Here is an 11663-nt window from a genome sequence, read left to right as displayed (position 1 = left end):
AAGTCTGTTAGGGGTAGTTGAGTAATGCTAACATGGTGCCAACCAGGCTATCGACGCACTTTGAAACCAAACATCCTGCCTGAGATAAACCAAAGTCCTTCTTGAAGCCATTCTCACCGCTTAAAAAGCCTCGGGGCACTTTTTAGGCTTTTTAGTTGGGCGTTTATGTCTTTTATTACCAAAATGAATAAAAAGTGTCAAAAGATGCTGAGAAATTTTACAGACTTTTGCTCAAAATAAGATTTTTCATCATTTCCTCCGGAAATTAAACTTCTACAGTACCGCAAGAATTGATGCTTCTGAATTCACTCACATTGTGTTTGCATTTGCAACAATTAATGCAAAATAGTCTTTGCCCCTTTAGAAGATATTTAAACCAGCAACACGAGTTGATTCCGATTGACTTTTTATTGTAAAAGAACAATATAATACCATGTACAATATAATAATAATAATAATACAAAATCTGTACATTCTGTGGTTTTGCAGTACATTTGGAAGACTGATACAAAACAACTGCAACAGGGAGGGAGGTATTTACACGTGTAGGATCTGCCTATTGAGCCCAGCGGCTTTCTGTCACAAAAGATACAGGATATAAACGTGTATTGATGCAAACTCTTGTGCAGTTACAGTACTTTTGTTTCTTTGAAATCTTACATTCTCAAGTAAAACAAAAGCGTTACAACAGAGAATGAAAACTCCAGTGGTGTTGAGGCCGATTTCTAGTTCAGCACAAAGGGAAACCGGCTGTACGTAGAGACTTGATATTTATTTATTTAAAAATTTCTTTTAGTGTATTTGATTTTTTGACACCAATACACTGACTCGTATTTTCAAACCTTAAAAATAAAGGTTTGCCTTGAAATGAACTCTTGTGTTTAAGATGAAAAATCTGGCCCATCAAAAGAACTCGTCAGTGTTGCTTTTTTACCACTACATGACCACCTTCTTCATTACACGGGTCCAGATTACGGCTTGATGAAATGGCTCCAGATACAGATAATCGACATTTTAAAAAAGAAAGAAAAGAAAAGAAACTGTACACGTTTTTGAAAAACAAACCTTACATTAAACGGCCTATACTTTCTACGTTTTCTGTACCAAATCTAATTGTTTTTTTTTTCAGAAACATAACTATAATAATAAAAATAATAATAATAATAATACTCTTTGGCATTGTCATAGTCATTATCAAAAAAAAAAGAAGCAACATCATAGCAGCACTTTTAAGAACATTCAGATTCTCATATTACCCCAGTCTCAGTTTAAATTAATGATTTCTGTCAGTTTGATGTCGTTAATACTACCCTGCTCGGCTCTCTTGACGCAAGCAGGCATGTTTCTATCAGTCTGACCAGCTCAAACATTTTCTGCAAAAGCACAAAGCTGAGAGAATCAGTGCTATCGAGTCAAAGGAAAGTTCTCTACAGGTTATTGCAGGCGAAAACTGCATTCAGTGACATCTGCTATGAGGCCAGCTCATGAACAAACAACGTGTACCTTCTTTGTTCCAGACATCAGATTTCTTAACTCTTTGGTTCTGTGACAGTGTCAAAATGAAAGTGTTTTAAAGGGTTTTTTGTGTAACTTCCACTTTTTCTAGCAGCACTAGAGAACTTAAAAAAACAAAAAAACAAAACACCTTTCTGAAAGAGCGTCATTCTCGCTGGACAGAGCAACTGAGACATGCCTGCAGTTTTCAAGTCATTGCAATAGCCTCCGTCCTCTCTGCAGTCACCGGACACTGAGCACACATTCATGGGGACTTGATGGAGAATTCATTCTGCGATATGCACATGGTTCATAGTGCTGTGTTTTGTCATGCTGTATGCAAAGTTCAAGCAGACTCATCAGGACAAAGTCTTACACCTCACTGCCACTTTCCACAGCAGTACCGTTTGGGTTGGCCTCTAACTCTAACCCAGCTTGGCTCGTAGTGCCTTTTCAGAGCAGAGATGCGACTCTCGGAAAATCTCTCACGAGATGTCTTAACAGTCATATTTCGGACTCTCGTCTCAGAGGCCGGGGCTCTAGAGGCACCATGGCTTGGTTATGTTCGCTCTCTGAGATGTTGTCTGTCTGAGTGCCATCAGGGCCGACGCTGCCCCCGTTCCCCTCGTCTGTGTCCTCTTTGTTGTCCAGAGCCATCTCGTTTTCGTAGCAGAAGGAGTTGGAGTTTGAGAGAATGAATTTTTTCTCTGCCAGGTCTCTGGCGCAGCACAGAGGGGTGCTCGACACCTCGTATGTCTTATGGAAGCGGGAGTAGTCCACCTTGTAATAGTTCTTTTCCTCGAAGAGCACGGGCTCAAAGCGATGGCCCCAGAGGATCTCGCTGGCGACATAGGAGCTTCGGCACTGAGTGGTCATCGCCGTCGCCTCGACCATGCCCTCCAAGATGACTACGATTTCAAACTCCGAGTTCTCCAGGTCCTGTTTGCTCATGTCATAGAAAGGGCTGTCCTCATCGATCTCGTGTACAATGGTGATCGGGGAAACCAGGAAGATGCGGTCGACTCCGCTGTCAAAGCCCACATCTATGTCCATCTGGTCGAGGGGGATGTACTCTCCCTCCGCTGTTGTTCGGGATTTGAGAAGCTGGGCTCTCACATGTGCCTCGACCAGGTGGCTCTTCCTTAAGTTGCCCACACGCCACATCAGACAGAGCTTGTTGTCCCTCATGGCCACTGTAGCGTTATGGCTGAAAACCAGTGTTTCATTCCTCTTCTTGGGCTTTGCCATTTTTGCCATGACTGCACCAATGATGAAGGCGTCAATGATGCAGCCCACAATGCTCTGGAACACCACCATAAAGACAGCCACTGGGCACTCCTCCGTTACGTATCTGAAGCCATAACCGATCGTCGTTTGAGTCTCAATGGAGAACAGGAAGGCACCAGTGAAGCTACTAACATTGGAGACACATGGATGGTCATTATTTTCTAAGTCCCCGTGAAAGATGGCCACCAGCCAGAAGACGCAGCCAAAAAACAGCCAGGACAGGAGGAAGGCCAGGCAGAAGATGATGAACATCCACCTCCAGCGGATGTCCACACATGTGGTAAAGATGTCAGCCAAGTACCGCTGACCCTTCTCGCTCACGTTGATGAACTGCACGTTGCAGTGACCGTCCTTCTTTACAAATCTGCTCTGCGGCTGGTGCCTCGTGTGCACCTTGCCCTTGCTGTTGCCGTTGGGTACTGCCATTGTGGCAAGCTTCATGCCGTCCTCCTCTGATGACACAATGCTGTAGCGGCTGGCTCGCACGCTTCCCATCACCTCAGTCTGGGAGGGCTGTGCTGCTTCTGCTTTGGAAAACAGTCTAAGTTTCTGGAAAAAGCGTTGGAGAAACAGTTTTGAAACACTTCTGGGACCAACTCAGAGAGGAAATGGTTACAAAATGAGGCGGGCTGAAGGGATCCCTCTTCAGCCTCACTGGCCTCTGGATGCAGTGCAACAAAAGGAGGGTGAAGTGGTCACTCCTCTTTCATTGGGCGACTGGGCCTCATCAATGTCAAGTGCTACAAGGAAACAGAGACAGAAGGTGTCAATTAGGAAAACTAGCATCCAGATACATAAAGGTAAGTGAGCCTGCTGAACATGAAATCCCAATAGCTTGTCAGACGTGCATGCAGCCTGAGAAAAACCATCAAGAACTTAATACACGGGGCCAGAAAAGCTCACCTCTGTGCCAACAATATTTCATCCTGTTATGACAAACAACAACAGTGATATTTAACCCTCATCTAACATTTCAGCTTCCACTGAGAGAGGCCACACAGTAATTGCACTCAGGTCCCGTTATTGGCCATTTACAAAGTGGACTTATTTTTCTTGGCTGTGCCATGCTGACCTGGTCATTTCTTGCCAGACTGCGGGCTGCTGTGTTTCTATGGGATCTCGTGCTGCTGGTCTTGCACTGCTGATGGATTATGTAAACTATTTACACTGAGAAAGCCCAGATATGCAAACTATTTTCCTTCCTCTCATCCCTCAAACAATATTCAGCAAAATTTGAGCATGCACAACAACCTGCGACTGAAAATCCCCCCTCCCAAAAAAATAAAAAATCAGATGTAGATGCATCTAGGTGCTCAGTGAGGTGAAAATCACCCGAGCTGTTTAGCTAACGCAACTTAAAGTTCATTTTATTATGTACTACTACCATTATTATGACATCATCTAGCTAGTAAGAAAGATTTTAAGGTTTCAAGGAGACACTAAATGTGTGAAAACATTCAACTTGATTCAGCTTTCACCAGGTCAGTTTCAGGGTGGAAATTTGTCATTTTTCGATAGGTTTTGAGGAAAAAACGTGTGCATAAGAGACATGCAGCTTGTTGACGTTCAGAAAGCCCTCAGGGGTTTCTCCTCTCTGCTGCGATAACAGCTGCCCCACGAGGATTTTCTCAGCACAACTAAAACACCTCTCATTAATTTTCCTAGCAACAGGGTCTATATCGACCTAGCACTGCCTCCAGTGCCCTGTTATGTTTTTTCTGCGTTTGTTAGGATCGATTTCTCCTTGTGGCATGAGGCTTTAAGATGGGAAAGAAGTTGGCAGCAGAGAGCAGAAAGTTCCTCCGGGCCTGGAGGGTATCACATGCACCCTTAAAGCACAGAATATGTTGCCACAGCTGAGTCATACTGAAGTTTCACACCTGCAGGATGTTTAACTGGCTGATGCAATTTGGGCTTTTACTTACTTTGATTTAACTTCAAAAAAACGAGAGAAGGCACAGTTGAGTAAAGTTCAGCCCATCAGTACATTATTTAATGTGCATGCTGATTGCAGTGTAAGCTGCACTGTTGACCAGTGTGTATTTTTTCTTCACACGGTGGCTTAAGTGCGCAGTACAGAAAAACTGCACGAATACAGCGTGTTTTCCTTTTCTCATTCAAAACAACCGAATATTTAACAATTTTTAACTATTTTAGAAAAAAAACAGTTGTACAACATTTCCTGAATAAGTAAACTCAAAATCAAAACTGTTGTTTTATTATTATTATTGCTGTATACACTTTTTTTTAGCCTTTTAAACGTCGCTAAAAGAGTATCTAATCGTAAAGAGGCGGGCAGAGCTGCTCTCAGGCTGCACCAGATGCCAGCGACAAATGTTAACAGGTGCGAGGGGAAAAAAGGAGCTGCCTTCTGATGCAATCACCCGCACAGAGACGGACAGACCCTCAGACTGACAAAGACCCGCAGGTTTCGCTTCAACCGCAGCGTCACACTCGGGACCTCAGTGTGAAGCTTGAAGCGGTTATGACATGATAAAGTCAAACTTTTGGCGGGCCATCTGACTTCTGTGACAACAGAGAAGCCAGGGAGCTTGCGTGTGGAGAATCAAACCATCACACACGCTCCTCAGACATGCGTAAAGCACCTAATAAAGCATAACATCTTACATTAAAGCGCAAGAGCAGTAGATCTGTACAAGGAACGACTTAAAAGAAAATATCGTCTCATCTACCTGTTGCTCATTTGTAGACCGGTTGGAATCACCTCGGTGAAATAGTAATCCAGACTTCCTCTTGGGTTTTTGGGGGGGCTTTTGCGGATTCTTTTACAACCAGCGTCGTCTCCGTGCGTCTGCTTATTTTCAGTTTTGTATTATTATTATTTTGGAATCAACAGGATAAAACCACAAACCTTCTCTCATCTCTCTGGAAGACCGGTCTCTACTATGTGCTTCGCACTGAGTTCCCCCAAAGCATTTTAAACAGTAGCGCACCGGCACGGCCCGCCCACCGGCTCCGCGCCCGGCCAATGACTGGGAGGAGGGGGGGGGGCGAACGCGCACCGTGGTAGAGGCGTAATAACTCGCTGTTTTTTCTGTCATTTCGAGCGTTTGATCCACGCGAGCGATGAGAACAGGACACAACAAGAAGGAATGGCGAGCAATTACACTGTAGCTGGGCCACGACGCGTTAAATATAAAAAACGAGGGGTGAGGGCGAAAAGTTAAAACACGAAGCGGCATAAATATAAATATTATTTTCATGGGTATAGAAAACAAAACGTCCACGTGGTACATTTGGATGAAGTTTGCGGCTAAGATAAATGCGTTAAAGGTGGTGTGCAACTACTTTATCCTAGTAACACAAACAGAAGAAAATCCGTTTTTTAATCCCTTTCAAACTCGAGGAATCTGGGACTTCCACGCCTCTTCCCACCTGCTCCTGACAGTTTGCTTGTCATTCTTTTTTTTTCTGTGATATTCGCTGTTTTCTTAGATCTTCTTTTTTAATGTGAGTATGGAAAATGTGCTCTGTTGGAAAGAATGACTCACTCAATAAAGGCCTACATGCCTGTATTATGATATGACAGTCTTTCTCCACTGAGCTATCGAGTTGCTTCGGATGTTTAGACTGTGCATCTGTTGCCCTATAATTTTAGGTCAGGCTCGTAGTTGTGCTGCCTTAAAGCCATTGACTAAATCATTCTTCCTGCTTACTAATTCATGATAAACATTACCCGCAACTGCGTGCTTTTTCACCAAGCCTTTTGTTAGTTTTATTTTTAGTTCTGGGTATTTATAGCAGCGCATATATTTAGCCCAAACCACCTGTGTCAGTGAGCTGTGCGCCCTATGTGTGTTTGCTTTCCATGCCCAATTTCCAGCAATAAAGGGAGCGACACATGCAGCGGGTCGGTGCTGCATGTGGACCACAAGGTGGAGAGCTGGAGACTGGAATTAACCACGCCAGTGCCTCCCACACAGAGAGCTCTGAAATGTGACAGAGGGGAACTCGGGCTGACCTCTTCAAGCAGCTTTGTGTCACGGCAGCACCATGTCTGGAGAATTCAGATGAAATATGTAAACACGGTAGAGTCTTGATGTTAATTACAACGTTTTGACATCAGTAAAGACTAGATTTTTCAGCCTTTTGCACTCCAATGCTTGTGTTTTTAGCCTTTTAAACTAATGCAGGACTGAGAAGGCGCTGAGATTTCTGAGCCACTGGCCAATAATGATTGTTGTTGGCCTTTTTAATAGCCTGAGAGGGTGAATGGAGGGCTACAGCCTGGACAGCTCACCAGTTCATCATACGCAGCCACACGCGGTCACATCTACAGCCAATGTAGACTCACCAGTTATCCTAACGAGCATGAACAGTATCCCCGCTTTAAACCATCAAATTGTTTTATGCAGAGAATAAACATGATATAATTCATTGCTAATCTTCGAGCTGCTGGTTTTGATACCAGTGGACAGAGTCATGCCAGCTCTCATGAACTCCTTTTTCCAGTTGTGTTCCTGATGTAAGCTAAATGGCTGCTGGCTTCATATTTACTCTGCTCTTTGTGTCTCTATTATAGTCTCTAATCATGTTTCCTAATGTGGACCCACCACAAGCAGGAACAAAAGCTGGATCTTCAGAGCTAACATTTGCAAAACTGCTTTTTTGCATCCTTAATGCCAAGAGTAAGTAATGCATGTGTATAAATATAGATCTGAATATATTTATTTCTGTAGGAGTGATGAGTGCTGTGTTGTTTTGTTTTCCAGTACACTCTGGGTCCAATTTTCTGTCTTTAAGCGATTATACAGAGAGAGACTGACTATGTGTGGAAGTCTGTTTGTGTTTTACTGTTAGCCAAGCTACTGTTAGCCTCTGTGCTATAGCTGAGACTTGGTGGGGAGTGTTATGGTCTAGCTTCATTTAGCAGATGTTAGCAAGTCCTCTGTGTCCAAAGACAACTGTTAGCTGTATCTCACCTGCTCTTTATAATGTATTTCATCTTTTAATAGTAGATTTATGTTTTTATCACACAGAATACACACATGGAAGCTGATCATGACGGGGCTATATGTGACAAAGAAAATGCCCAGTTGGATACAAGTGTCTTCATTCAAGCTGTGGCGGTCCTCCCTGGTTCGGCTAGCACAGGCGTGTGTCTGCTGTCCACCAGAGCTCAAACACATGTTTGAACATATTTTAGAAGGTGCAAACTCTAAAAAACTAAAACCCATGGGAGCCAGCAGGCTTTAGTGTTAAGTTTAAGATAAAAATAGAGGTAACTAAATCAGTTTTCTTGGAATTTAAAAAAACAAAACATGATTAGTTTTGCAGGAGATGGTCTGTATCTCATTGTACAACTGTACAGTGACAATAAAGGCATTCTATCTATCTATCTATCTATCTATCTATCTATCTATCTATCTATCTATCTATCTATCTAAACTGTTGTGCAAAAGTCTTGAACCACCCATTTATTTGTTTTTGCTATGGAAATGGATGCAATGATTTATTACAGTGTGCAAGTATACATGGAAATACAGTAAACAGAGTTTTCTACAAGTCTAATGACATTGAAAGTCAACATTTGGTATGAGCAACTTCATTCTTCAACACAGTCTAAACTTACTGAGACGGCTTTCTGTTGGCAACAAAGCAGGAACAAATTGGTTCTTTGCCAAGTTGTCCCTTATGGGCAGAAACGGCCCTAACCAATCTGGCGCCCTAGGCAAGATTTTAGGTGGCGCCCCCCTACATCAGCAGTGTAGTGTAATGTTGTAACAAATAATATTTCTATTAAATAAGCTTTACTTTGCATTTTAATTAACGTGGGATTATTTTTTGTATTTAGAAATAATAGTACCAACTTTTTTTTTTTTTCAACATTTGTGGCACTGGCGTGGCGCCCCCTGATGGACGGCGCCCTTAGCATTTGCCTATACGGCAAATTAGGTTTCCTCCAAACCTAATTCATCCCTTCCACCTACCTTCCTCTCGAACTGCCTTATGGAGATTAGATCATGGTTCTCCTACAAACTTAACAGTAATAAAACAGAAGTTTTACTCGTTGGTACAGCCTCTATCTTAACCAAATTTCACAGTTTCTCCATTAATATTGACAATTCCCCCACCCTTCCTTCCCCACAGGTAAAGAGTTAGGGTGTCATACTTGACAGTACTCTCGCATTTCAGTCTCACATTAATTACATAACCCGGTCTGCGTACTTTCACTTGCGTAACATTAACCGACTTCGTCCCTTCCTTACTCCCCATGCTGCTGCAATCTTTGTCCATAGTCTTATTACTTCCTGGATCAATTATTGCAGCTCCCTCTTGTTTGCTCTCCCCAATAAGTCCCTCCATAAACTTCAGCTTCTTCAGAATTCTGCAGCTCAGGTCATAACTCGTACTCCCTTAAGAGACCATATTACCAATTCTTCAACAGCTTCACTGGTTGCCCATAGAAGCCAGGATAAGCTTTAAAATCTTAGTTCTCACGTTTAAGTGCATTCATAACCTTGACCCTCCTTATCTCTGTGATCTGCTTCATATCACCACAGTTTCCCGCTCTCTCAGATCTTCATCTACCACTCATCTTCTTGTTCCTTCTGCTCGTCTCATCACTGTGGGGCACAGAGCTTTCAGTCGCTCTGCTCCTCGGCTCTGGAGCTCACTTCCTTCCATCTTAACAAATATAGATTCCCTTCTCTTATTTAAGTCACAGCTCAAAACCTACTTGTTTAAACTGGGTTACTCGCTTTAATACAGATCCTACTTGCTGTCAAATCTTGTTTATTTGTTTATTTGTTTTTATTTGTTGTTGTTTTTTCATTTTAATTAATTTTAATCTACTGTTTTATTGATATCTTTTTCTCTTTGTAAGGTGACCTTGGGTTTTAGAAAGGCACCCTCAAATAAAATGCATTATTGTTATTATTATTAGAGGTTTCCTCCTGTAAAAAGGGAGTTTTTCCTTCCCACTGTCAGCAGAGTGCTAGCTCATAGGGGTTCGTCTGATTGTTGGGGTCTTTCTGTTTTCTCTGTATTATTGTAGGGTCCTTATCTTACAGTATACAGTGACTTAAGGCAAATGTTGTTGTGCTTTGTTGCTATACAGATATTAAAATATATATTTTAAATTGAATCTCACATGTTTATAGAAGCAGAATGTCAACCAGTATTCAATTGATTTTGTTTGGTGTTTATTTCTGATATAATTTTCTGATGTCCGGTAACCCTTCTGGGGGGCACGTGCCACACCCATTTGTAAAATCCTGGAAACACCTCTGCTCATATTACATGATTTAAGTTCTTTATATTTCTCAAAATTAATCTCCACTTACAGACTAGATTCCTCTATGTTCTCCTCCTGCTTCTTTCTGCAGGTAGTAGCATAAAGTTTGCATTATTCATTATTGCCATAGGAAGATGGTACACCTGTATACAACTTGAACTCATGAATGATGCATCACATCTTTATGGCGCTGCGGCATCTATACAGCGAGTGATGGGTGTGGCTGGAGTTGTCAGATGCTGCACAGAAAGTAATTATACTGTAGATGTTTTTAAGCCTCTGTCCAAGGGAGAGTTGTTCATGTTGCTCTTCACATCGACCAACTTCCGCACACGCCGCTCGTCAGCAACACTACAAATTTACTTGGACTTTCTCTTGATGCTGAGAATTATAATTCTCTTTAGTCCCTCCTTTAAAACAAGAATGTGGCTTTCAAGGTACTCTGTGTATTGTGTCAACATCAAGGATCATTAAAAGCCATGAAATTAGTGACTCATTGGTTTCACTGTAATAACAGTGTATGTTTAGCTATTCTAATAACAAGCCAATCAAATGTCCTTATGCAGTGAGGTCAGTGGTGATCATAAGACAGAGGGGGTCAGACAGGCCTGTAAAAACTAAACTGTGGCCGTCCTGGGGGCCTCTGTGGGATGACGCCGTTCATCTGAAAACAAATTTTGCTTCAGTTGCAGATGAGCTTCCAAATGTGAAGTCAGGCTTTATTTACAAGCAGCTGCAGCCAAAAGTTCTGTTTCATCATGAAAGGATCAGCGTGAAGTGTTACTGAAAGTTTGTGACGTTATTTCAGTTGTACTTGTTTTGTTTCAAGGGGAAAAAAATCACTGCGTCTATAAATAGATGTTTAAAAAGACCGGCCAGTGGGTGAATTCGGTCATCTGGACAATCCTGTGCTTCAGCTTGGGGAAGACTCTGTTCTTTTCCAGTGCACAATTCAAGCTCCATAGTGATATGGTTGGATGAGTATAATGTGGAAGAACTTGACTGGCCCACACAGACCACAACCATATCAAACACCTTTGAGATGAATCAGCATGAAAACTGCAAGCCCGGCCCTTTTGTCCAACATCAGCATCTGACCTCAAGAATGTTCTTCTAAATGAATGAGTGAAAATCTCCACAGTATCTTCAGAAAGCCTTCCCAGAAGAGCTGAAGAGCTCCGTGCAAGATACAAACTGTCTGAAGACATCAGCAAACAAAAGCTGAAGAGTTACAGGTGAACGGTGCATCATCAGGCCCACTGAGAGCGTGCCCAGGCTGGTCGGACCCTCTAACACAGTCAGAATCTGAGTGAACAAAACTGAGCGATTGAGTTGCCTGACGGGAAGACCGTTAAAGCAGCATGCAACATCACCATGGCCTGAACAACATCAAGCGCTTGGAACTGACCAGTTTTACATACGTGATGAAAAAGAATACATGTTTTTAATGGGATTCTGCAGCGGTGCAAATCAAAGCCACAAAGCAGCGTGTGGGGCAGGAGCATCTGGTTATCGTTGTCTGTCTGGTTACTTCACATTAAAGTGACTTTCCCGATCAAAGCTTTTGTTCTCAGACACAAACCATGATCCATCTTAGGGATGATCATCAAAGTTGATACACAAA

At 42.4% G+C, this 11663-nt stretch overlaps 1 protein-coding gene and 1 long non-coding RNA gene across 2 annotated transcripts; one reads left to right on the top strand and one right to left on the bottom strand.

Annotated features, from left to right (window-relative positions):
- Positions 1-398: 398 nt before the first annotated feature.
- Positions 399-5675, bottom strand: kcnj2a (potassium inwardly rectifying channel subfamily J member 2a). Its single transcript, XM_085467001.1, has 2 exons — positions 5475-5675; positions 399-3521 (listed from the first exon to the last, which is right to left on the bottom strand). Exon 2 carries the CDS (start codon positions 3274-3276, stop codon positions 1999-2001), a length of 1278 nt encoding a protein of 425 aa, XP_085323127.1. The 5' UTR covers positions 3277-3521; positions 5475-5675; the 3' UTR covers positions 399-1998.
- Positions 5676-5865: 190 nt separating this feature from the next.
- On the top strand, positions 5866-8546 carry LOC146703670 (uncharacterized). Its single transcript, XR_014922040.1, has 3 exons — positions 5866-6252; positions 7325-7430; positions 7782-8546. It is a non-coding gene; the product is annotated as an uncharacterized LOC146703670 (long non-coding RNA).
- The last annotated feature ends 3117 nt before the right edge of the window (positions 8547-11663 follow it).

Source organism: Copadichromis virginalis, linkage group LG8, assembly GCF_057382275.1.
Source record: "Copadichromis virginalis isolate Kocher_CV1m ecotype Utaka linkage group LG8, C_Virginalis_male_GT1.1, whole genome shotgun sequence".
Classification (NCBI taxonomy): Eukaryota; Metazoa; Chordata; class Actinopteri; order Cichliformes; family Cichlidae; genus Copadichromis; species Copadichromis virginalis.
The sequence above is the reverse complement of the archived record's forward strand: the minus strand, read 5'-3'. Positions and strand labels throughout refer to the sequence as shown.

Excerpts from the sequence above, each read along its gene's own strand:
- kcnj2a (XM_085467001.1), bottom strand. The coding sequence starts at position 3,276 with ATGGGAAGCGTGCGAGCCAGCCGCTACAGCATTGTGTCATCAGAGGAG.